At 42.7% G+C, this 26575-nt stretch overlaps 2 protein-coding genes across 2 annotated transcripts; both read left to right on the top strand.

Moving 5' to 3' along the window:
• Positions 1-11767: 11767 nt before the first annotated feature.
• LOC147454886 (protein CANDIDATE G PROTEIN-COUPLED RECEPTOR 7-like) lies at positions 11768-13853 on the top strand. The gene is made up of 3 exons (XM_086516703.1): positions 11768-11916; positions 12274-12323; positions 12440-13853. Exons 1-3 carry the CDS (start codon positions 11783-11785, stop codon positions 13714-13716), a joined length of 1461 nt encoding a protein of 486 aa, XP_086372829.1. The 5' UTR covers positions 11768-11782; the 3' UTR covers positions 13717-13853.
• Positions 13854-14969: 1116 nt separating this feature from the next.
• Positions 14970-18843, top strand: LOC147454885 (uncharacterized). Its single transcript, XM_086517445.1, has one exon. The coding sequence runs from the start codon at positions 17717-17719 to the stop codon at positions 18353-18355; it is 639 nt and encodes a 212-aa protein (XP_086373571.1). The 5' UTR covers positions 14970-17716; the 3' UTR covers positions 18356-18843.
• Positions 18844-26575: the final 7732 nt, after the last annotated feature.

Genomic DNA, 26575 nt, shown 5'->3' with positions numbered 1-26575 from the left:
CCACATACTCTTATGGCCAGGAGTCAATGGAGTATGTAGCTGCATACACTTACCTTAAGATAGTCTTCAGTGGGCCAATGTTGTCATTGAGGAGAGCAAAAGAGACTAGATTGACCAGAGCTCATACTTTCCTAGGCAGATTAGAGAGGATGCGTTTGCAGGTTTAGTTCCAGGAACCTCAAACAAAGTTTGATTAGTGGAGATGTATGTAGAGGCCTTTGGTTTCTCTGATCTCTCGAATGATTAAAGCTAAGGCTTCAGTACCACATGAGATTATCAAAGTAGAGCTACTCATGGTCGAGGCACTCACCAAATCAATCTCCTTTATGAATCAATTATGGGACTTCCCCATACACAAATATGCTCGCTTAGCTCTTGAGTCTTCCCGACAACTAGCACTACATGGGGATAGCACTTGCTGGTACGAACATATGACATCATGGTTTTAGTTACACCGTTTCAGTATGAATAGATTTCCTCCTCTCCATTACTCTTTGGATGCACCCTCTCTATCTATTACACACAGAGATCACCATGCTCATTCATGAGGACCTTCTCAACTTGGCACTAGGGCACCAACACGAGAGCTGGGCACGGATATGGTTTTCTAGAGAGCATCTTCTCCAGCTGACGGAGGGCAGGCTTGTGACTTGGCCTAGTTACATGGATACACATTCATCTTGGTGGATACGGTGTGTTATTGGTCAGTCACCCACCTCTTCACATCAACGCAAGGTCGAGACTCGCAGATTTAGGGGGATAACTACAAAGGCTAGGATATGCCAGCTATGCCATTTGGAGCTTGAGACAGAGCTACATTACATATGTCATTGTCCAATGTACTACGAGCTACGGGGGCGATTTCATTGTCTCTTCAGAGAGGGTTTTGGACCACTATCCAGGGTCATGAGATATCAAGATCAGAGATGTCTTTGGTTATTTCTACTCGAGCTATGCAGGTGCAGAGAGCTTGTTGCAGAGACCAATAGAGAGGCAGTCTCAGGGACAGAGACAGATTACAGATTTTTTAACACCACCAGATAGACAGAAGGGAAAACCGCTCAGCAAAGCTTAGAGATCACCCACACCAAAGGTGCGTTGATCGATCGGGCTTTTGAGCCAGACGCCCACGAGTACTTACCATGGTGGACATCGACGATAGTCTACAACGACCAATGCAGTACATCCTCGGACAACGCCCGATGCTCAACATCCGTGGACATTATTGTTCGTATACTGAGATTATACTACCCATTGTTTCACCATCACACACTTTATAGTGCTACACAACTATGAGCCACTTAGTTTCATGACATTAGCCATTTAGTCTTTATCTTATTTCACTTCATTTATTTTGTACCCTGACATTGTATCAAATTTATACGGATTGTACCAGTTTGGTCTCATAGGTCATTTTGGTCTTTTGAAGAAGTTGGACACTAGTTTGGTACCAAAACCGGACACTTAAGTATCCGTTTTTACAAATTCAAATTAAATGCTACTTACATTAGACGTTGTATTTAAGAAAACCCTCTTGATATGCTTAAATATGTTAGCTAGAGGGTCTTTTAAAAATGTAACCTTGCATATTAGAATCTACGAGATCAAGAACTAAACTCATCAAGTTGACCCTCATAAGTCTACGATTGATGCTTTGAAGAAATCAATTTTATAAGCTCAAGAAAAAATGAAGTGACCTTACAAACAATTTTATGTGACTTTTCCACAATTGTGCTATAGATAATTGAAAGTTTCATGTGGAAAAAATTCAGTTTAGAGTATATAAAATAATGAAAAGTTCTACTGTAGCATTAACACATGTGTTTAGTTTACCGTTTGATTCAAAATATGAACCTTGCTCAGCTGATGTTATTAGCAGTCACAATCGTGACACCAATGCAATTGCAGAAGAGGCTAGGGATCCCGTCTCCAACTCTTTCCATATCCTCATACAGGATTTGGTAAGTCCATGGTCGGGACTCAAAGATTCTTCAGGAGAGGTTCTTTGGGTTCTTGGTCTTTGCTTGGTTTCTTGAGTTCTTGAGGTTCTTGGTTCTTCTTAGTACTTGGATTCTTCCCTTGAGTTCGCGAAGCCCAACCACACACAGAGCTCTGATATCAATGTCACGTTAAGCGGAAGAGAATAAGGATTTTCTCGGATCTACTACTCTGCACACAAACACAAGGGACACTTCACTTCACTTGAAAGAACTGAACTAAACTGAATGATAGAGAGAGACAAGAGAGAGAAAAGAGATGACACAAGGATGTCGGGTCCCAACTCTCAAGGGTCCCCTTGCTCTTTTGCCAGAGCAAGTAATTTCTATATTCTTGCACAATGCTAATACAATGACTAAATGTTGAGATGCTGATGTTACAGATGTTGGGTACTGGATACTGGGTACTGGAAACTGAGGTACTAAGGTACTGAGGTTCTATGTTGAAGACGATGATATTGATGACGAGGTGGGTCTCTCCACTCTTGGTGACACTAAAGAAGAATGGAAAGTGGAGTCTGAGTGGGCTACAAGTGACTCAAATTGCACATAGATTACGATCTGTCGATCTCCACAAAATCTGATTGCTAAGGTTTTTGTTGTATCCTAGGGTCTTGGTTAGGCTCAGGGTCCAATTTGAATTAATTTACTTGTATTTATAGCTTGTCGTATAGACCGAGCTTTTTGAGTGAGCTTCGAAGTGGGCTTTTTTTTAACATTCCCTAGATGTCGTATTTCAGTGAAACAAGCTTGATGATGAAGTTGCTAGAGTTACTTTAGCTAGTTTTTAGAGAGATTTTTTAATTGTTATCCAACTCTCTCTGTGTGTGTGTGTGTGTGTGTGTGTGTGTGTGTGTGTGTGTGTGTGTGTGTGTGTGTGTGTGTGTGTGTGTGTGTGTGTGTGTGTGTGTGTGTGTGTGTGTGTGTGTGTGTGTGTGTGTGTGTGTGTAAGCACACAAGTGGGCCATTGAGTTGTGTCATATTGGACAATGAATTGAAGTAAAACCACTTGAACATTGACTCATAAAGATAGTGAATCAAAGCAAAATGTTTCAATTATCCAATGAAGTATTACAAGGGTACATTCATATAACATAGACTGACAAGTGTCGGAGACAAGAGCTAAAGGCTGCATGCAACACTCTACTACACTATCCTACGACACATGAACACTTGAAGTAAATCCTCATTGGTGAGCTTGCTCTAATGGATGAACATGTTTATGGTTCACATCGAGTCCAAAGTTTCAAAGGAAGAGAAAGTAAATGTGCTTGCAAGCCATGTAGGGTTTGTTATGTGCTATGCGATCTGTGAAGTCTCCACATGTACATATCGAATTGTTTGCGATGTGAACTTCATAAGACTCGCCTTGAACCTATACGAGGTAGAGGTTTCCACATCAAAATTTTCATGTAGATTAGGCTTAACAATAGTGTGACCCACTATATTAAACTCCATTTCGCAACTGCCGAGTCAATTTGCTTCAATGCTGCAATTGACACTCCTAGCCAATAACGCACTTGTATCGGATTTTTTGTTGCACATTTCTGGATCGTGTATCTTGCTTTTGTGTGAAATACTCTAGACGATGCAAAGCATTTTCTTCCTCATAGCTTACATGACCTGTTTGTTTTCTCTTCCTAGAAATTGCGGCACTATCCCCATCAACAACCGGATGTTGATAAAGAGGAGTCCCCCTGAGATGTTCGGCCACCTCTCTTGCAATATCCACTGGCGTGGAGGCTCTCCATTGCTCTGCCCGATGGGCCAACTTTTTCGTAGACGGTCCAGCTCCATGATATCTTCCCTTCACAAACACTAGCATCTTGACACTTTGACGTAAGGAATTGGATAGGTCGGACATGCATGCATCATATAAGCTAAGCATGTCTTTATTGCCCTTGCATGATGCCAACCAGATTGCATGCTTGGTTTCTGCCAAGTTGGTTGTGGGTATGAACGACAACTTGCACATGATTTTTTTGCCAATGACGATATTAGATGTCGCTTTTATTCCACACAAATAACATTATCTACACTATTTACCCCCACAAAGTGTTTTCTCCAACAAGGATACAACACGTGCCACCAACTCAACCAACAATCCATCCGTCGATAGATTTGAGTTAGCCACTTTGCTCGAGGCCCACCAAGCTCGTATGTTTCTATACAGACTTGTTGCTTCATCTTCACTTCTTGCACAACACCATAGTTCATAGAGACACTTGTGCTCATCTTGGAAATTTTTGTGAACATATTGGTTGGTGTGGGTCTATAAGTTTTTCATGCAAGAACACTCTCTATCTTTCATTTTGTTATGTGGCCCACCTTTAAATAGTGTGCAAACTGCTATTTGGTTTGCTCCTACCTCATCAACCATGTCTCTAAAATCAACTAACAGATGTCCATTGTCCAGGAAAACTGCATTCATCATTTTCCAAAACATGATCTCCGCTTAGGTGTCTTCATCTTTCATCTCACATATAGCAATAGTCTGCATTTCTTGAATCCTATGAAATTGTTCTACACCCCATAAATGATTTATATGGGCATAAAATGATAAGTTTCTTGCATATTAGCTACTTGCACAGGATCGTAAACATGTGCGACCATTGTTGTCCACCCCACAACCCTGGGAACGTGGTGAAAGCAAACCCAACTTTGTCGAAAGTCTCCACTCCCATCTTGTCACATTCTATTGACAAGCTCCACACTCGAATTGGGTCTAGTGGTAGACATTTTGAACACGTGGCATCTTTTTGCTGGATCGTTGCACTATTCAAGGAACAACATGCCATGGAAATACCTATACCCACATGTGTTCTTCAGCCAAAGCAATTGATATATGAGCGGATGCGAAGTGCAAGAGAGGGAAGGAGAGGAAGGGGGGAGGAGAAGGAAACAACACACAATAGTTTGGTGGAGCATTAGAGAGTCAATCACTCTCATCTCCTTATTTACATTATAATCAAGTAATGTAAGTGGACAGCGCTCGATCGAAACCGGCCTAGGGGCCTGAAACCTAACAATCTCCCACATTCTTTAGCCACTTGGGGCACGTTGGCCTTCAAGTAGGGGCTACTATGTATAAATGTGCAAACGTGAAGCATGATTGCAACTTCACCCTACGCCCATCATCTCTATGCAATGTGGGAACCACTCTGAGGCTAAGCTCTTCGTTAGAGAATCCGCTGGGTTTTCATCCGTGTGAAGTTTGACTAACTCAATGCGTTTGCTAGCCAAAATATCCCATACCATATGATACCTGACCTCTATGTGTTTTGACTTGGAGTGAAACACGAGGTTCTTTGCTAATGCAATCGCACTCTGATTGTTGCAATGTAGCACTAGAGTCTGGTGTATACCCATGTCTCCCACTAGACGAGATAACCACATAGCTTCCTTATTGGGAACTAGAAATTGCAACATACTCTGCCTCAATGGTGGAAGACAAAGTGCAATTCTGGAGACATGATCTCCAAGATGTTGCCGCTCAAGCAAACAAGAAAACGTAGCCGGATGTTGATCCCTAGTGTCCACACAACCCGCATAATCTGAATCAGTGTATCCAACTATGGATGCATCACTATTCCCAAAGCGTAAGCACTTGCTAGTTGATCCCTTGATGTACCTCAAGATGTGCTTCACTCCTTCCCAACTCTTTATGCTTGAATTTTCCATAAACTTGGTGACCACTCCCACTACATATGCAATGTCTGGTCGTGTGCTTGCCATGGCGAACATGAGATTGCCAGCTGCTGCTGAAGAATATGGTACCTTTGCCATCTCTTCCTTTTCAGCATCGATTTGGGACAATCATGCTTGCTAAGTTTTTTGTATGCAGCCATTGGGGTACTTAATGCTTTCCCCCCTTGCATATTAAAACATTACAAGACCTTGTAAATATACTCTTCCTACAAAAGTTCAAGTATACCACATTTGCGATCTCTCTTGATACGCATCCCAAGAAAGTGATGTGGATCACCCAAATCTTTCATAGAAAACTGCTTGCTTAAGGCATCCTTGAGAAGTTCAATCTCATATTTTGACTTCTTGGCTATGATCATATCATCCACATACAAAATCAGAATGATAAGGGAACCATCGTTCAACATCCTTGTGTACAAGCAATAATCCTCTTGGCTTCGTACGTAACCCAGGGAATGAATGTATTTATCGAACTTGATGTACCATTGCCTTGATCCTTGCTTTAATCCGTACAAAGTCTACACACTAGTTCTACCCGTGTTGGCTTCTCAGGCTTTATCACAAAACCTTCTGGCTGTTTCATGTAGACATTCTTTTCAAGATCCCCATGAAGAAACGCTATCTTCACATCCATTTGGACCAATTCCATGTCCTCAATGGCTACTAGACCAAGCACAAGACGGAATGTAGTCATCTTGACCACGGGAGAAAATATTTCATCAAAATCCACGCCTTTCATTTTCTTGAACCCTTTAGCAACCAATCTAGCCTTATACTTAGTCTCGGGATCATTTGTGTTATACTTCTTCTTGTACACCCATTTGCATGGCAATGCCTGTTTACTCGTATGTAACTCTGCCAATTCCCAAGTTCCATTTTCTAAGATCAAGTTATACTCAGATTGCATAGCCTCCTCCCACTTTACGCTATCGTCCATTTGAATGACCTCTTTGTAGCAAGTGGATTTACCGCAATCAGTGACTAGTAAATAGTCCAATCCTGGCTCAAAACACTCAGGTGCAATCGATGTACAAGTGGAGATTCCGCCCTCTCTGAAGCAACATGTGTGTGTGTGTGTGTACTAGTGGAAGATGCATCACTAGCATACCCAACATTTTGTCTAACTAGTGGTGAGGCAACATCCTCAAACCATACTTTGTGATACTCAATGTCTTTCACTAGCTTTCTATGCATCTTAAACTCGTTGAATATCACTTGTGAGCTGCGTATAACCTTCTTAGATTCTGGGTGCAAGAGATGATATCCCATCTCCCCATCCCCAATGAAGATACACTTGTGTGATTTGGGGTCCAACTTTTTTCTAAGCGCTTTTGGCACATGTGAGAATGCCTCACACCCAAACATAATTGAGCTCTTTGCCCGTCCACATATTCTGTGGAACCTTGTTCTTTAGTGATGTACTAGGTGATCGATTGATCAAATAAGTAGCCGTCATAACAGCTTCTCCCTAATACTCTTGAGGTAAGTTGGACGTAGACAACGTAGAAGTGACCGTTCCTGAATGGTTCTATTCATCCTCTCAGCCACACTGTTTTGGGTGGATGTGTAAGGCATGGTAAACTGTCTTCTAATACCTCATTTACTGCAAAAATCCTTGAACTCGGAGGAGATGTACTCACCTTCATTGTCACTGTGAAAAGCTTTAAGCTTTTTGCACGATTGGTTCTCTACCAAGGCTAAGAACTTCTGAAAGACACTGAGTTGTTTTTCCTACAGCTGAGTAGTCTCATTGGGATGTAAGAGATGCATAGGCTCATGCATTGATTGCATTATCTGTGAAGTGCACTATTTCTTCTCACATTCATTCAGCTAAATTTGCAAAATAGGTTTGGGATATTCTGGCTAGTCTATATGCAAGTCGCACAATGAGGCTAAAATTGCATTGATGCGTAAAGAGGTGGAATCAAAGATTATGCATGAGGAAGATGAAATGGACACTTTCCTTGTTGGTATCAAGGATATTAATGAGCAACTTATTTCTGCAGGCGAAGTCATTTACGAGAGTTCCCTTGTGTAGATTGTCCTTATGCTTTGCTAGATTCTTACTGAACTTTTGCTAGCACTTGGAGACTTATGACCCAAGGAAACCTGAAGTTGTTAAGTTTGATGCATTATGCACATTGCTGTTGCAAGAGTCACTTTCCAAGAAAAACAGCGTGCAATTGAACATGCCTTTAATGCTGCTCAAAGAAGAAGTGGTAACAGCAATGTAGCCACTCTCATACTTTCAAGGGCGATAGACCCGTCCTTTGTTCATCGTCCGTGGAGTAGACTACAAAAATGGGATGCTGCCTGTGATCATGTGGCCTACCCGATGAAAATTTTGTGGATTTGCTCAATGTTCAGCTATAAACATGACCTACAACCTCGGACAATACACCCCGGCGTATCGTGTTCCACATGCCAGCTTCACATGGAGCCCACATTCGTCATTGTGTGTGTGTGTGTGTGTGCGTGCGTGTGTGTGTGTGTGTGTGTGAGTGTGTGTGTGTGTGTGTGTGTGTGTGTGTGAGAGAGAGAGAGAGAGAGAGAGAGAGAGAGAGAGAGAGAGAGAGAGAGAGAGAGAGAGAGAGGGGGAGGGTTGCGGACATCAGTTTTCATGGCTCCTTTTTAGAGAGAGAGAGAGAGAGAGAGAGAGAGAGAGAGAGAGAGAGAGAGAGAGAGAGAGAGAGAGAGAGAGAGTTCCATGCAGTGTGTGCAAAATCTTGGCTAGATTTCAAATCTACCGTGAAGAAAACCGACAAAATATTACAAGTTTTAGAGTAAATACCACCACACTTCAAATTATGACCTAAAAACTGGAAAAGTTTTAAGTGTGCCCGTATTTTCTTTGGCTATGCGGGGGGGGGGGAGAGAGAGAGAGAGAGAGAGAGAGAGAGAGAGAGAGAGAGAGAGAGAGAGAGAGAGAGACCTCTTTGCACATCTGTTCATGCACGAGAGAGAGGTGGGAGCATGTAGTGTGTGCGTGTGCGCGCGCGCGCGTGTGTGTGTGTGTGTGTGTGTGTGTGTGTGAGAGAGAGAGAGAGAGAGAGAGAGAGAGAGAGAGAGAGAGAGATAGAGAGATAGAGAGAGAGAGAGAGAAAGAGAGAGAGAGTTTCATGCAATGTGTGCAAAATCTTGGCTAGATTTCGAATCTATCGTGAAGAAAACCGACAAAATATAACAAATTTTAGAGTAAATACCACATACTTCAAATTTTATGATTGAAAAATTGGAAGAGTTTTAAGTGTGCCCTTATTTTCATTGGCTAGAGAGAGAGAGAGAGAGAGAGAGAGAGAGAGAGAGAGAGAGAGAGAGAGAGAGAGAGAGAGAGAGAGAAGCCTCTTCGCACATCTGTTGATGCATGAGAGAGAGGTTCGAGCTTGTAGTGTGCATGCGTGCGTGCATGTGTGTGTGTGTGTGTGTATGAGAGAGAGAGAGAGAGAGAGAGAGAGAGAGAGAGAGAGAGAGAGAGAGAGAGAGAGAGAGAGAGAGAGAGAGATATGATGATGAAATGAAATGTTATATTAAACGTCTTTAAAAGGCGAAAATGACCTATGAGACCAAAGTGATACAATCATGGTGGATCTAATACAATGTCTGGGCCATTGTTGTGTGTGTGTGTGTGTGTGTGTGTGTGTGTGTGTGTGTGTGTGAGAGAGAGAGAGAGAGAGAGAGAGAGAGAGAGAGAGAGAGAGAGAGAGAGAGAGAGAGAGATCCCACACCATGCTCTTGAGCCTTCGAAAACTCGGTATGAAGCTTAGTTTTACCAAAGAAACTAAAACTTTCAAGTTCGAGAGACCCCTCCTTTGTTCGTTGTCCATGGTAGACTACAAAAATGTGATGCTACATGTGACCACGTAGCCTACCCGATGAAAATTTGGTGGATTTGCTTTGTGTTCACCTATGAACATGACCTACAACCTAGGACAATACACCCCTTGTGTATCGTGTTCCACATGCCAGCTTTGCATGCAACCCGACTTCATTGTTGTTGTTGTTGTTGTTGTTGTTGTGTGTGTGTGTGTGTGTGTGTGTGTGTGTGTGAGTGAGAGAGAGAGAGAGAGAGAGAGATTTGATTATCGTCGTCGGAGGTCAAATATGACCTATGGGACCAAATAAAACATTACAAAATGGCTCCCTCATATGATTGATACAACTCATTTGGGTAGGGTATAGATTGGATGGTAAAATCTAGCTTTTGGGAAATCATATTCAGGGATGCACTAGCCAGTTGACATAAAACGAGAATAAGGAGGCTAAAAAGGAACATAAAAGATAAACCTAAGAGATATCTTCAACCGATTGCGGCGGGATCTTCTTTGAAGTTCGAAAATCTTGGATGATAGCTCTTCCATTTCAATAGACTACCCATTTGCCTTGTTTGCGAGCGTCGTGTATCTTTTTGAGTTCGCTTGCTTTGAGTTTGAGTTGGTTTGTTGGCAATTCCTCAGCAATCCAGAGCTTCGTTCCCTTGATGAGGCGAGATTGACGTAACAACCTCAAACGCTCCTCTTTGTCCTTGAGAGTAAGGGTGCATTGCTCGGGTGGCAAGCATCTGTTTGTGTCGTTGATCCAAGAGACTGTGATGGGGTCGATGGTGACTGGTTGAAGTATGTCATTGATCTTGAAGATCGCTTCTTCGAGAGTATCGTCTGCGGTACACCATGGTGATGGGAGTCCCTCGATCCTAACTTTGAGACCAAGGGATTCTTGTAGGTGGCGTTCCTGAAGAGCCGCATGTAGCTCAATATCAATTTTCTTCATGATGCCACGGGTTGCTTCGTGCAGTTCCTTTTGGACCGTCAACACGGATTCGTTGAGGGATGTTTCGACCTCTCGTGCTTTCACTAGGAGTGACTCTCTGTTTCTTTAGTATTCTCAAACTTCTGTGGGTGTTGCTTGAGAGCAACATTTTTCCCAATGAGCTCCTGAATCTGGGCCTCAAGGGCCGAGATTCTTGCTTCCTGATGGGTGAGAGGGTCCTTCCTAGGTGCTATGGCCACTGCAAGAAATCTCCTACGCGAAGGGGGAGCCGGCGTGCCTGGCGTGGACATCGTCCCCCCGGAGTGGCTACTTGTCATAGACCTGTGTTTTCTTTCAAGGGTTCCACTAATTGGATGGGCATCTACTGATGCAACTCGATCATTGTACCGAGGCATAAGCTTTAGTATAATCACTTGAGGTCGGATCTACTGAGCAGGTTGCGCAAGCAATGTCCATATTTTCAGGCGTGAAGATTAGCGAACTAGTACCGCTCGAGATTGGACCTGCTCACTCACGCAATTACTTGTCGAGCAAGCTGTTCTAGGCCTACTGTTGGGCGCACAGGGCAATGTCGGAATATTCGGGCATGCTGCTCAACAGAACTAATACTGCCTGTTGGACCTGCTACTCACGCAATTGCCTGTCGAGCAAGCTGTTCCAGACATGCTCTATCGGGCGCACAGGGTTACCATGCAAGCGTTCAAGCGGTGCCTGTTGTTGAGCGCACATGGCTACCAGGGAAGCGTGCTTCAGACTTGCTGCGGAGCTCTCGCCAAGCTTGAGAGATAGGAAGGGCAAGGCTATGCCTTAACGCCCCCCCATAGGGCCGCCCATCACCCTGGGGGAGACATGTGGAAGGAAGAGATCTAGGATTAGCTTGAGAGAGAGAGAGAGAGAGAGAGAGAGAGAGAGAGAGAGAGAGAGAGAGAGAGAGAGAGAGTTGTGGGCGTCAACTTTCGTGGCTCCTATTGGATGGATGGAGAGAGAGAGAGAGAGAGAGAGAGAGAGAGAGAGAGGGGGGGGGGGGGGGGGGGGGGGGGGGGGGGGGGGGGGGCAGTTGCAGCCAGTGTGTGCTTTCAAGCGAAAGTTAGTTTTATAGAAATAAAGGCCATGTTTTTTTTTAACCGCAGCCACGCGCGGTCACATACTAGTACTTTCTAATGAGTGGTTCCTATCTCATTCACCAATCATATTTTTTGCTCTCAAGGATTGATTTTTAGCCAAGGCCAAAAAGGTTAGTAAACACTAAGGCTCTTGCCTTTGGGCAGGCCAATAATACTCAGGCTTGGGCAGACCAAAAAGAGACATGTATGCGTGAGTATCCCTCCTTGTACTATGGCGCCGACGCACGCGTGGGGAAAGTGTTTACGTTCGTTAAGTCGGGTCTTTCTGTCAAGAGCTGTTATGAGCTGCGCAGCGCAACCCCAACCGCGAGTCACGGCAGGTAAGGTTCTCTCCACTCCTTCTCTTCTCTTCTGACTTAAATTATGTGCTGCAAATTCAAGAGGAAAGTGTGCTTTGTATTTCTTTTGAGACAAGTTGCAGATCAGATCGAAACCGATCAATCATTTTCCTTCTCTGGACAATTCTGTGTGTTACAGAGCGAGATAGAAGAGTGTTTAGGTGCATGTGTTCGTGCCCGTGGAACATTGTGGCATCATGCAGCAAATGTGTACATTTGCGCCAGTGCCACACAAAGAAGGCGAATAGATCTGTGGTTTTTTGAAAGTTTCTGGATTTTGTAGAAAGTGCTGTGTTTAGATCTACTGGGTAGATGACCACAACATTTGGTTCTTTGCAGCTTGACGATCGTGTATCTTCTCTATAAGAGCTCATCTGCAGTACACATTTGTCAGTTAAAAAGCATTGGATGGATGGGAGATTGAGAAAAACCATTGTGTATCCACAAGCTCGAAAAGCACAAGCTTGTTCAATGGCACTCAAACTGAGGCTCTTGTGTATTTCAGTCTTGGCATTGTGTGTTCTACATGCTGAAGCCGGCATAAATGAGTTGTCCATCAAGGATGACTCTAGAGACTTGATTGTTTTGGAGCAGTTTGGGTTTACGAGAGCTGGCCGTTTAGAAATTGAAGTGAAGGATGTGAAATGGTCGGCACCATCAGATGCCACTCCTCCTGATGATTATCTCCAGTTTATGGGCTTCTTTTTGGCCTCTGAGGATGACCGGCTCCAAGTGAGCATGGAACTTGAGCAAAAGATAGTCGAATGTGTTCTTCAAAGCAGCACCATTCACAAGATCTTCACATTCAAAGCTCTGAAAAGCGGGTCTTACAAATTAAGTTATCCTGCGCCTGGTTCTAACCTTTACACGCTCATGTTTGCAAATTGTCTGCAAGGGGTGAGCATATCAATGTCAGTAAAGACTGTTATGTACAACTTGGAAGGCAATACAAAAGATTATCTTTCTGAAGGACAGACGCAGCTTCCGGCGCTTTATTTCTCGTTCTTCTGGATTTATGTTGCACTTGCAGGTGTCTGGACGTACATTTGTGTGAAACAAAAGCTTACGGCACACAGGATACACATACTTATGGGTGTACTAGTTGTATTGAAAGCTCTTTATATGTTCTCAGATACCGAAGACAAGTTTTACATCAAGAAGACTGGAACTCCACATGGCTGGGATGTCGCATTCTACGCCTTTAGTTTCTTGAAAGGAGTGATGCTGTTTACAGTGATAGTCCTCATAGGCACCGGGTGGTCCATCCTCAAGCCCTTTCTGCAAGGGAAGGAAAAGAAGGTTCTGATGATTGTGATACCCTTGCAAGTTCTAGCCAACACGGCGACTGTGGTGGTGGGAGAATCGGGTCTTTCTGGCAAGAACTGGCTTACATGGAAGCAGTTGTTTCTGCTGGTGGATGTGATATGCTGCTGTGCAGTTCTCTTTCCCATAGTGTGGTCCATCAAGCATCTGCGAGAGGCTGCTCGTACAGATGGCAAGGCCGCGAGAAATCTTGTTAAGCTAACATTGTTTCGACAATACTACATCGTGGTTGTGACTTACATCTATTTCACTCGCATTGTGGTCTTTGCTTTGCAGACGGTCACTTCATATCACTACACCTGGGTTAGTGAACTGGCTCGGGAGCTTGCGACGCTCGCCTTTTATGTTTTCACTGGGTACAATTTTCGGCCTGTGCCTCATAACCCGTACTTTGTGCTGGATGAGGAAGAGGAAGAGGCAGCTATGGAGGCACTTAAGGACGATGATTTTGAGTTATAGGATGGGTCTGCACAAATAGACTTTGCATAAATGGATAGTGAGAGCAGAAGAGCCCCCCATGTGAGAAGATACTGGAGGTAATCACGGTGCATTACTATCCAGCACGTGTACAATTGCGAATAGGTTCTGGATCTCCCTGAATGAGAGTAATCTTGCTAGACTAGGTAAATCTAAACTTGTTATATTGCCAGTTGCACTTGAGGAAAGTGGAACTCAAGAACTCGTCTTTCATTTATGTAATTTTTTGTAATGCGAGTGCTGATTTAGTTACAAATGGTGCTAAATCACTACATAATATCACACGGTAGCCATTGATTGACAGGTTCTTGTTTCTTTTACATTGCTAGCGTATTCAGCGGGGCAAATGTGAAATAAGTTTGCATGTTGGATGCTCTTTGTGGTAAGTTTCTGAAGCAAGGAAATGGGTCACAGGTTTTTTGGTAGGGAAGCTAATGTCCATGTCAAGAAATGCGCAGAGGAGTATGAGATTCAGAAAGGTTTTCTCTGTAGATGTGTCTGTATTTAAGTTGATAGTATCTGTTTGCCTGCATATGTTTGTTTCAAAGTACAGAAAGGTTTTTCTGCAACAAGTACAGTATGTTTGATTCCAGGTTTTTATGTAGAGTGGTTTGACGATTTATTGGCTTTGGATCAGGGACTGCTGGATTGTGTTCACCATGCATACAATCAGAAGTCTATTTCACCTGTTTTGACCAATTTTTTGGGACTTGTCCTTTTCCCTCTTCTGTGAATGGTAGATTCTCATATAAGATTTACAAAGTTTACAACCGGGCCAATCCTTGTAGGTGCATAATCTGCCTGCATTATCTTTGTTGGTTTATTTGCGTTAGTGTTTGTACTGCGGTTTGAGACCATTAATCTCAATTTGGCTAAATGCGTTGACACGATATAATTATTGTTATGTGCAGAATTTTTTGTAGGCGTGGCAAGAAAAGTGGGGTTGATATCTTGTGTTGTGGAAAACATTTTTCAGTGGTTTTATGGTTCAGTTCTAAGTATGCTTGCTGCTTTTGAGTTCAGTTCTTAAGAAGTAAGGTATATTCCAAAGTTGAGTAACTTGGTTCAAAAGAGCCTGTCTTTTAGATATGTCAAAGTGCAAACATCAAGATTAAGCGTTCCTTTAAAAATATGACAAAGGACCAGTTCTTTAGGGCATCACAATTTCCCTACCTTAGAGAGAGAGAGAGAGAGGGGAGGGGGGGGAGATAGCTCGCTTGACACCAAACCAGTAGTATTGTGCGGACAGCTAAAGCACGACCACCAAGGCACCGTCCACAGACAGAAGCTAGGCACCAATGGAGAGCTGGAAGCTGCCCCTTTTGGCAACGCTGAGATCCGTCCCACGTTAATGGTGTGAAGAGGGAGACCTCATCAGAATATGCTAGCTATGATTTCGATTCTTGAGAGAATTTGATTGCTATATAATATTAGCTAAACCTTCACTATTAAACAACACTAAGGGTTCTCACTTCTGTGAAGGAAAACTCCAAAACAGATGTAGATTTAAATACATAATATTTGGAAAAGTGATAAATACCATTAACTGCCCATAGCTAATCACCTGTTGCCAAGAGCTTGGTATATGTATTCTGTGCACTTGCACATTTGCAAAATTTGGTCACGTTGACGGGCAAAATCTCTAAAGAACTCCAATGCATGTGTGTCATTTAAAACAGCTGCTTTGACAAATTTATAATTGTTTCCTGGCCAAATCTTTGGCACAAATTGGTTCTCCTCCTTACCCACGGGATTCCCTGTCTCCCAAAAATATATAATCCCCTTACAATCCCTGACAACACAAATTTTTCCATCCGCCGTGACATGCAAGCTGTATCCGATCCATCTACATGTATGGCAGGGCCTCACAGGCCTTTTTCTTGGCATCAAACCTTTCTATACTTGTTTCAAATTGTCAAGGGGATGATGGTCTTCTAGGGTTGCAAATTCCACTAGCATGTCTTCTCCTCCAATTGAATAAAGAAGAAATGTGAGCAGCGCTTCTCCATGCTTGCCACATCAAATGAATACAGGAGAATGTCTCCATCAAGTTCCTGTCGTACAGGTAATGGCATCGTGCATTTCTGACAAAATCGGATTGCCTCTTACACAAATCCCACTGATTTTTGCCAACAAGCAGTCTATTGATTCCAGGGATCATACCATGAGAGGCGGTGATGGAGAGGATCCTAGATGTGAGCCTGTTGTCATTGAGGCCAAAGACAATCCAATTTTAATCAGATGAGGAGAGAAGTCTCTTATTAAGCTAATCAATGAAATTTCCAAGGTATTCCGCCGTGCGTGAGGGATGAAACGACATGAAGCATGTTAAGAACAAGGCACTCTTACTGAGATCATTGTGGCGAGCTCATTGGGGAGGCGTGGTTAAGCCATTGAATCATGATCATCAGTGTAAACAAATATTTCAGTTTGTAAACCTTCATGCTTGGCATCACCAGCAAAAACGGGTGAGAGCATCATGATGATTCACAAGGCGACAAATTAATAGATTTTATTCGCTATCTGGACGCACAGACCACCAAGTGGTGCAGTTGCTTTAAATTAAAATTTATTAAAAGTGTCATATTTCGGGGGGGCTGTGGGATTCTTGTGGAGAGCAAGTCGCGTGGTTCACAGCAACAGGTCTCCGCGCTCAAATCAACGAGGTCATCGACCCTGCGAGGGTCATATCGCCCGTTCGTGGGCTGTTTCCAGGAGCGCCCTGTGTAAGCAAAGTCAAGGAACAGGGTAGCAGTCCATAGACGCCCGTAACGGGCTGTGGAGTGTGATGGTAGTTCACTCTCAAGGAGTTCAACCCGCCACACATCTGCACCTGAAGCAGTCCATCCATCTGCTAAGAAAGAGTTGGCATCGACCAGGAGAAGAACCACAAGGAGGGCATTAACTCATGCTCGTTTATTGAAGCATTAGCTTCTCTTGGACCGCACCAAGGTCTACAATTGACACCTGTTTTAGAGCTTAAAGTGAAGGGAGAGGAACCCGAATCAAAGCGTACCTGGAGGGCCATGAAGAAATGGCAACTGCCGTGCATTGAGGCCTCATCCTATAAAGTCATGGGTGGATCAGGGTGGGGAGGGGAGCGATGAAGTTACTGCATTTCGATTAGAGAGCAGCGTTAATATAGACATTACATAGCTGGTCTCATGCACACCCAACCTGCCTAATAAGGCTCCAACTGCCATGCGTTGTCTAGAAAGGCTGCTTGCTTCCATTTTTTGGTGATGGCATCGCAACTGGTGATGTACGATCAGCCCAAGAAGAGCTTGGCTTTACTTGGTTAGTCTAATGTGGTTTTTTGATTTCCTGAACCTACAAGCAACCACGTGGAATAATCTACACAGCGTCTGCATCGCCATCAATTAATCCAGCGTCTTTCAAAAGCAGCAACGGACTGCGTTCCAACTTTTTATTGCTTCAAAAGCAACGTGATGAAGCAATAAGCAATAAATAAATAAAGAGCTCCCTCAAAAGCTTTGCCGATAACAACAGCGCAAGAAAGATGGGTGAGCCCGTTCCAAAACGCAAAAAGCAGGAGGAGCTGCATCAATCACAGAATTCCAGTAACGTGACAATATTGGTTATGGAGATGATCGTTCCTGGATTGTTCCTAAAGGGGCCATAGTTGCAATGCGTTCCAGCTTTTTATTGCTTCAAAAGCAGCGAGATGAAGCATTAAAAGCAATAAATAAATAAAGTGCTCCCTCAGAAGCTTTGCCGATAACAGCAACACGAGAGAGATGGATGAGCCTATTCCAAAATGCAGAAAGCAGGAAGAGCTGCATCAATCACACAATTCCAATTACGTGACAATCACTAGCTATAGAGATGATCGTTCCTGGATTGTTCCTACAGGGATCATAGTTGCATATGAGCTTCTCTTGATGTTAGAAGGTGAAACAGACAAGTTCTTGAAGCGGTTGTGGATGGAGGTGATGACAGTAACCTTGTTGTCCTTCCATTGATGCTGGCATTACCGTGTGAAGACAGGTACAGAAGCGATTGCATCATTAATTTGCAGGTGACCATGGGTATGAATCCCATAGAGTTCTACTATGTTGAGCCCGGGAACCTGATGTCGGAGATAGGCCATAGGTCAATGTCTCCTTCGCACCACCATAATGCTTGTGGGAACTGCCGCGATCTTGACCAAGAAAATGTTGCTGCTTCTTTGTTCGATCAACATACAATCTTTCATAAATATCATGATAACTGCAATTGTGATATTGATGACCACCTTTCTTATTCCAGCAATATCAGTCAGCATGAAGAGTTCAACGCACATACTGCCGATTGTGTCGCCTCTGTTGCCCCTACTCAAATTTCACCATATAATGTGGTTGCGAGCTTTCTGAGCGTGTCTAATGTGATTTGCAAGATGCATTTTGCTTCGCTTATTCGAAAGTCGGAGGCATCCATACAAACATTCACGAGCTGCTTGATCAAGGCAAAGCAAAGGGCGATATTTAGAGAGAATCCATCCCCCACACCTCACAAGCATGAGATAACAACAAGCATGATAAGCACATATCACTTTGACACACAGAGCTATGGGGGTGAGGTGGACGTGAGCTACAAAATCAAAGGGAGTTCATGTTTTTGAGAGCCTACTATGTGTTGCAAGCTTTGGAGAACTACAAAGGAGAGGAATTAATGAAGATCAATGAGGACTTTTACCAGTTTTGCCATATAAAATTGGAGTCAATGAAGAGGAAGGTGGAATCGGTGACCAGATGGCCATCCAAGTTCTTGTATGCATTTTTTCTAGACACATATATTCACAACATTGGACGTTTCAATTGCACAAGCACGACTCCAGCTCGACAACACTGCAAGGCGTTATCTGCATCCAATTCCCATGTCTATGCGTTTGCTTGGTGCAACAAAGAAATTCTACAGGGCAAGGCAGGACTTTCATTTCTTATAATTTTTGGAGAGACCACAGTACAACTCTCCACCATACTTTTGTATGGCACGTTTGCATGATGTGCACTGTATAATTAGCATTTTCACTATGTGACGCTTCATTGCAACACGAAATGTTTAACTATTTCACATTGGTTTTATGTAGCTTGACACAAATATTGTCCTTTTCGGCTTGAACAATTGGACGACACGCGTACGCGACTACCAGCTCGATAGTACTGCAATTTATTTTTTATAGTCTGTTGATGCTTTTTGTTATTTTTTAGCTTCCACAAATTTAGTTTAGCTATATGTTTTTGTTGGAATTAGGGTTGCAGAGAAACGCACACAGCTTGCAGAAGACGAAGGAAGCTCAAGGTACACAACTGAGAGTATGTTACTTAGTGTGCAATGGAAAGATAGATAGCCCTAGAGTGATGGGCGTATATACAATGCACGGAGGGAAAAACCTCCTAAAGAGGTCAAAAATGCCCCGATGGTCCTAGAGTGTTCAAACACATCACTACCACACTGTATATGGTAACAAATCCCCCCTGGAGTGATGTGGTAAACGAGAGCTGGCACATGAGTAAAGGGAAGTGCCATGCCTGAGGACATGATCAGTCCACAAAGGGGAGTAAGCCCAAAGCTTTGCGAAAAGCTTCGAGCTTCTCACAAAAGAATTCCTTTGTGAAAAGATCTGCAAGGTTGTCGTGTGTTGGCACAAAAGCCAAGCTGATCTCTCCTGCTGAGAGTCTCTCCCTGACATAGTGGTAATGCACCTCAATGTGCTTTATGCGAGCATGAAAAATTGGGTTCCTCGCAACTGCCAATGCGCTCTGACTGTCAGTGTAGATAGTGTTAGCAGTGTCTTGTCCAACACCCAAATCAGCCATAAGGCGTCTGAGCCATACACACTCAACCGTAGTTGTGAAGACTGCCCTGTACTCAGCCTCACAACTAGAAGTGACCACAGTAGTTTGCTTTTTGCTCAACCATGATGTACATGAACTGCCAAGCATGAAACAAAAACCACTTGTGGACACTCGTGTGTCAAAACAACCAGCCCAATCTGAGTCCGAAAAAGCATGTAAGTCTGGCGGCAATGATCCCCCCTTGGGATAAAACAAGCCAAGATGTAAAGTGCCACTAAGGTAGCGGAAAATCCTCTTGACACCTTGCCAATGCTCAGACCCTGGGCTATGCATAAATTTGCTGACGTGTGAGACTGCAAACTGAATATCTGGCCTCGTGTTGCATACATACATGAGGCATCCAACAGCAGGTTGGTAAAGAGTGACATCTGCAGGATCACCAGCATCATGAAGATTCAATTTTAAACATGTTTCCATGGGAGTGGCAATAGGTTTGCAATCCCCAAGTCCAAACTTACATAGCAATGTCTCTATGTAACTTTTCTGACACAAGGAAATACCACCATCACATTTCTTAAACTGTATGCCCAAGTAATGATGCAACAGCCCCAAATCTTTCATCTTGAAAGTAGCATTCAAATCAGCCTTAAATTCAGCAATATGTCTCTCATTTGGTCTAGTGATGAACAAATCATCTACATAAAGAACCACAATGAGAAGTACATCACCCTCACGCTTTACATACAATGTGCTTTCTGTTGGACTGTTACGAAAGCCTCGTTTGACCAAATGAGTGTGAGCTTTCTCATACCAAGCACAAGGAGATTGCTTCAACCCATACAAAGCCTTCTTACATCTGCACACTTTGTCCTCTTGTCCTTTCTTGACAAAACCGCGAGGCTGCGTTACATAGACTTCCTCAAATATGTCACCGTTCAAGAAAGCAGTAACAATGTCTGATTGATGTACATCCCAACCAAAATGAGCTACCAATGCACATAGAAAACGAATAGTAGTCATACGACAAGTGGGAGCAAAAGTTTCTTCATATCCGGCTTGCATTTTAACTTGTAAACCCACTTTGTACCAATGGGCTTTTTGCCAGGAGGCAAATCACATAAAGTCCATGTGTCATTTTCTATAAGTGCATCATATTCTGATTATGGCAGCCATCCAAGTTTTTGAATTTTGTGCTTCATCAAAAGAGAGAGGTTCCTCAACATCATGTAAGTTAAACATAGCCGAAGAAAAACAATATGATGCATAAGATGCATGGTGAGAGCCTGAACGAGTACGACTAGACAAAGATGCATCCAATTTACTGTCATGCAATGTATACACCAGCCATTTTGGCATACCTCTAGCTTGCTCATTTTCAGCCCTTTCCTCATCAAGTACATAATGTACATCTGCATCAATAAAATAGGCCGATCTATAACATTTTTGAAAACCCCCATAGGCTGTACATTTGCCTCATTGGAATTTACATTCAAACTTCCACCACTAAAAAGAGGCAACAAAGTGTCATAAATGTCCTGTGAGCTTACATTACTGTCTCTAGTACACGACAGCAAGGGCTGAATAGAATCTTCCACAAACACCACATCTCGTGAAACCAGAATGCGCTTTGTTTGCGGATGATACAACCTGTAACCTTTGCTTTCAGCACTATAACCAACAAAAATACATTTGACAGCCTTATCATCCAATTTTCTGCGTTGTGTTTGTGGAACCAAAGCATATGCCAAACAGCCAGAAACACGCATGTGCTCAATAAAAGGCTTTCTATCATGCCATGCTTCATATGGAGTAATAGACTGCAAAGCTTTCGTCGGACACCTGTTAAGTACATAAGTGGCACACATGATGGCCTCAAGCCAAAAAGAATGCGGCAAAGCTTGACTTTTGACCATACATCGTGCCATTTCCGTAAGTGACCTGTTTTGCCTCTCAGCTACACCATTTTGCTGAGGTGTATAAGGCATTGTACATTCGTGTTTTATCCCACGACTAGCCAGAAATGCATTAAATTCATGAGACATATACTTCCCCCCTCGATCGCAACGGGGAGGATGCCCATAGTACATTTCGAGACATTTTCAGCCATAGCCAAAAATTGTTTGAAGCACATAAAAACTTCGGACTTCGGTTTAAGCGGACATACCCATGCATGCGTGGAGTAAGCATCAACGAAAGTCACGAAGTAAAGGTAATTGCCCAAGGAAGGAGTTTGCATGGGCCCACAAACATCACTATGCGCAAGCTGCAACCTGCATGAAGCCCTAACTGAACCTTCCTTTGGAAACTTTGAACGCTGCATCTTATCCAAAATATAGCCTTCACAAACATGTTTGAAGGTGCTTCAAGAGGCGGCAAAGAAGCAACCATATCAGATTTCTGCAAATGCGGCAAACTGGCAAAATTCAGATGCCCAAAACGTACATGCCATAGTTTTGCATCTGAAAAAGTCCTTGAATGTGCAACTGCATTTGCAAAATTTTGTCCACACTTGTCATACAAAGTGAGCTTATAGAGCCCACGGCACAAAAGGCCAGATGCAACAATTTCATCACCAAAACTGAGATCATGAATTGTACATCTGTCATCCACAAATTTGACTAGTCCAAGTCTAGCAAATGCAGATACAGACAAAAGATTCTTCTTGATCCCAGGTACATAAAGTGCATCAACAAGTGTCAAAGAACTGCCATTTGCAACAGTAAGCACAATCTTTCCAACTCCCTGAACAAGATAAGATGCATTGTTGGCACAAGTGACTGAATTCCCATGAGGGACAGACTCGAGAGTGGTAAACAATTCACGATGTTAGGTAATGTGCTTTGTAGCACCATTGTCGAAATACCACACATGTGAATCTGCAGCAATTGACATGCATGCATCATGGACAGCAGGATTGTAAGTCTACACTAAAAGCCCATTCTGCATCAACATCAGCATCACAATCTTCTTTCACAGAAGACTCAACAATGGCTGCATTTGTAGTGGAACCAGCATTTGCAGTGAAACCACCCTCTTTCTTCTTAGCCTCTTTGGCCTTCAACTTAGGACACTGCTTGATTAAGTGATCATAAGCTTTAGAATAATGGCAACACATCTTCTTTTTGCCCTTATCACCAAAATTTCCAGAAGAATTGCTGCCAGCAAAAGCATTAGGAACATAAGTTTTGCCACTCGCAGCAAAACCATAAGAAGTGGTTGCATTGCTGTTAACACCCTTTCTTTGAGAAGAAATAAAAGCCTGTTCAACTGCACGCTGCCTAGTCTTGTTTTTTGTGGAAAGTGATTCTTGCAACAACAATACACATAATGCATCAAACTTGACAACTTAAGGATTTCCTTGGGTCATAAGTCTCCAAGTACTAGCAAAAGTCTGATAAGAATTTGGTAAGGCATCAAGAATGGTCTGCACAAGGGAAGTGTCTGAAATGACTTCACCTCTTGCAAAAATAAGTTGCTCATTGATATCCTTGACACCAGCAAGGAAAGTGTCCATATCATCTTCTTCATGCATAATCTTCGATTCTAGGCTCTTTACGCAGCAAAGCAATTTTAGCTTCATTGTCGCCTGCATAAAGACCTGCTAGAATATCCCAAGCCTGTTATGCAAATTTCGTTGAACAAATGTGAGGAGTAATGGTGCGCTTCACAGACAATGCATGAGCCTGCGCATCCTTTACATCCCAACGAGCTTGTTCTACCGTAGGCAAAACGACTCTAATAGTAGCAATCCTTGCAGCAAGACCTGCAACATCCTCAATATCGCTTACATCCTCAGAACCAGGACGTACATCAATGCCCTGCACAATATTCTAGATACCCTTTGACACAAGAACATGTTGCATCATGTAAGCCCACATAGGGTAATTGTCCCCATCCAACCTGTCCTCAGCAGGGAACGTCTTGAACATGTCTGTGTTGTTGTCAGCCATGGAAAATGTCTGCACCTGATGTGAAAACTGTTCGAAATGAGGAGAAACTGAGTGAGACTAGCACGTGCTATATAGCACAACCCGCAATAGACTGTATAGGACCTGTTATGCAAAAAACGGCACTGACAAAAATTTTGTACTAAATGAGAAAATTGCCTATGCAGACCTACCTGTAGTGGAAACGGAGGCCGAAATGAGCCCGAATCAGAAATCTGAGCAAACTGAGCTCCACGAGCTCGCCTGAAACTTTTCTGGACCTTTGAATGCTTGCCATAGCTCACTGAAATCGGAGAAAGCGAGCAAGCATGTGTTGGAGCTGCTGGCGACTAAGCCTGGGAGAACGCAACCTGCTCTGATACCAATTGTTGAAATTAGGGTTGCAGAGAAACGGACACAGGTTGGAGAAGACGAAGGAAGCTCAAGGCACACAAATGAGAGTATGTTGCTTAGTGTGCAATGGAAAGATAGATAGCCATAGAGTGATGGACGTATATACAATGCACAGGGAAAAAACCTCCTAAAGAGGGGAAAAATGCCTTGGCGATCCTAGTGTGTTCACACACATCACTACCACACATATATGGTAACAGTTTTTTTCACTAGTTCTCACTAGAACATGCTCAATCTTGATCATCATATCTATATATCAAATAGATACACAATTCTTTTCTTTTCTCATAAATACTTGATGTGAATCTAGGTATGGTTTGTTATGTTCTATAGCAACGGCCATTAAACAAGACTAATTTATTTTGGACCCATTACAAGACACCCATTAGAGTTGTTGAAGACAACTACGTCTTCAATCTTCAACCTTTTCTGTTTTTAGGCGTCCAATATGCATGGCTTTCCAATAAGTATGTTGCCAAGCTTGGTAACATACATGCTTAGTTAAGTCATAAGGAGCTTGCGTACATCGCCCACATTTTCTTCTTTATTAAATTGAAGGAGAAGGCGTGCCAGTGGAATCTGCAACTCTAGAATATGAGCGAAGTTGGAAAATTGAAACAAGTGCAAAAAGGTGGGATGCCAAGAGAAATTATATTTGGAAGGCACTACCATACATGTATATGGATCTGATGCGACTTGCATGTGTCATGATGGATATTCAAAATTTGCATTGTCAAGGATTGTAAGGAGATTAGAGATTCTTGGGAGATAGTGGCTCCAACACATAAAGAGGACCAAAGACAATTTGCGCAAGAAGTTTGGCCAAAAAGCAATTATGAGAAGAAGATATGGATGTAAGAGTAGCTGTTTTAAACTACACAAGCTATGTAATTCTCATCCATTGAAAAATGGAAAGAAAAAGTTAGAGCTCATGTGTTATTACCCCACAGTTCAGGGCCTAAAATTGACACTTGTTTTTCCTATCAAGGGCTATTTTGTCTGTCAAAACAAGTGCTTCAAGAAAACCTCTTATCATTTCACATGCTAGAATCTCAAATTACCTGTCATTTTTCATGTTTATACCCAATTATATATGACAGATTATGTAGATTGGTTATGTTACACAGCATATGAAAGGGGGCTTGGAAAATTGCATGTCAAAAGAAACTTTAACTATGCCTGTCAATTTTAGGCCCTGACCGCACTACCAAGCAATCAAATTTTATACAAGGATTTTGCCTGCTATTGTAACCAAAATCTGCAAACGTGCGTAGACATCATCTATACCTCACAAGCTCTAGGCAACAAGTAATGTACTATGGTTGGTTAATGATATTTTTCATGCAAATCAGTTTTCCAAATATTACCAAGTTGAATTTTTCAACTTGTGATCCTAGAGGGGCCGAGCCTCTTTCTTGGAGGACAACTCAGGTTTTACCTAGCAATACAATTATTTTGTAGAATTGAGCTCACATCCATATGAGCAAGAGTTTGCAATGGTGTAGTGCAAGTTGCTATTAGTTAACACTATAGCACTTTGATTTTGTGGGGAGCTAGTTTTATGATTTTTTACTCAATAGGAATGTTAGTTAAGTTACTATGGCGGAACCCACTTCACTAGGAACTAGTATGTGACCCACGCATTGCTGCGGCGGCCAAGAAAAGGATGGCCATTGAGTCACACACATACACATATTTGTAGGGTGTGTGTGTGTGTGCGCGCGCACACACACAAGAGAGAGAAAAAAAAAAGCTCGCTCCGAAAATTCTTATTGGAGTGAGCTTTTTGGAGCGAGTTGCTTTATGGGCTACTAGCAATAGTACCATCCAAAAGTGTAGCATTCCCACTAAAATAAGGAGAAATGCCTCGTGAAATCAGTTGAGAAGCCGCCAACACCGATAACATAAGTAAGCTATGCAACTCACTCACAATTTTTTAGTATGTATTTTTTACCAATGTATCCTTGGATTTGAGAAATTTTGAACGAGTGATTTCTGAAGGGACTTGTGAGTCCAATGCATTAATTTTTTAAAAATAATTCAATTGTGCACTCATTCTTTCCTCTCTCTCTCTCTCTCTCTCTCTCTCTCTCTCTCTCTCTCTCTCCATCCCACCACCACCACAACCAAAAGACTCATCTTGAGGTCTCTTTTGATTTTTGCAAGTATTCATCAAAAGGCTACTTGATCACCTAGCATATAGAGGATTTGGAACTACTATGGCATACTACCATATGAAGAAGTACATTTCCATCGACAAGTTGGGTTAGCAAATGAAGAAGTGCTTCAAGAAGGGATTCTTGCAAATATAGGCTAGAAATGCAAGAGTTAATATTGTATGTGGAATTGAGACTACCTACATTTGAAGCTATAGGGTGCTTTATGGGCTACCAAAAATATTCCCATCCAAAAGTGTTGCACTGCCACTAAAATAAGGAGAAGAAGTGCCTTGTGTAGCCAATTGAGAAGTGATCAACATCAATAACTTTAGTAAGGTATTAAGCACTCCCAACAACATTTGCATTTGTGAGAGGGATCCCCCGTAGGCCCTCTAAAGGTACTTTTGGAGAGCCTCCAATCAAGGAAAAGTTTCCCTATACTTTTCTTCAAACATTATCGTTCCTCAAATTGTGGCATGTTTAGGTAGGGGATCTTTCATGGCCCGGAAGCAGTCTCTTATGGAAACCCCATCCTAAAGACATT

This window comes from Adiantum capillus-veneris, chromosome 7, assembly GCF_014529385.1.
Source record: "Adiantum capillus-veneris isolate H3 chromosome 7, ASM1452938v2, whole genome shotgun sequence".
NCBI lineage: Eukaryota > Viridiplantae > Streptophyta > Polypodiopsida > Polypodiales > Pteridaceae > Adiantum > Adiantum capillus-veneris.
The sequence above is the reverse complement of the archived record's forward strand: the minus strand, read 5'-3'. Positions and strand labels throughout refer to the sequence as shown.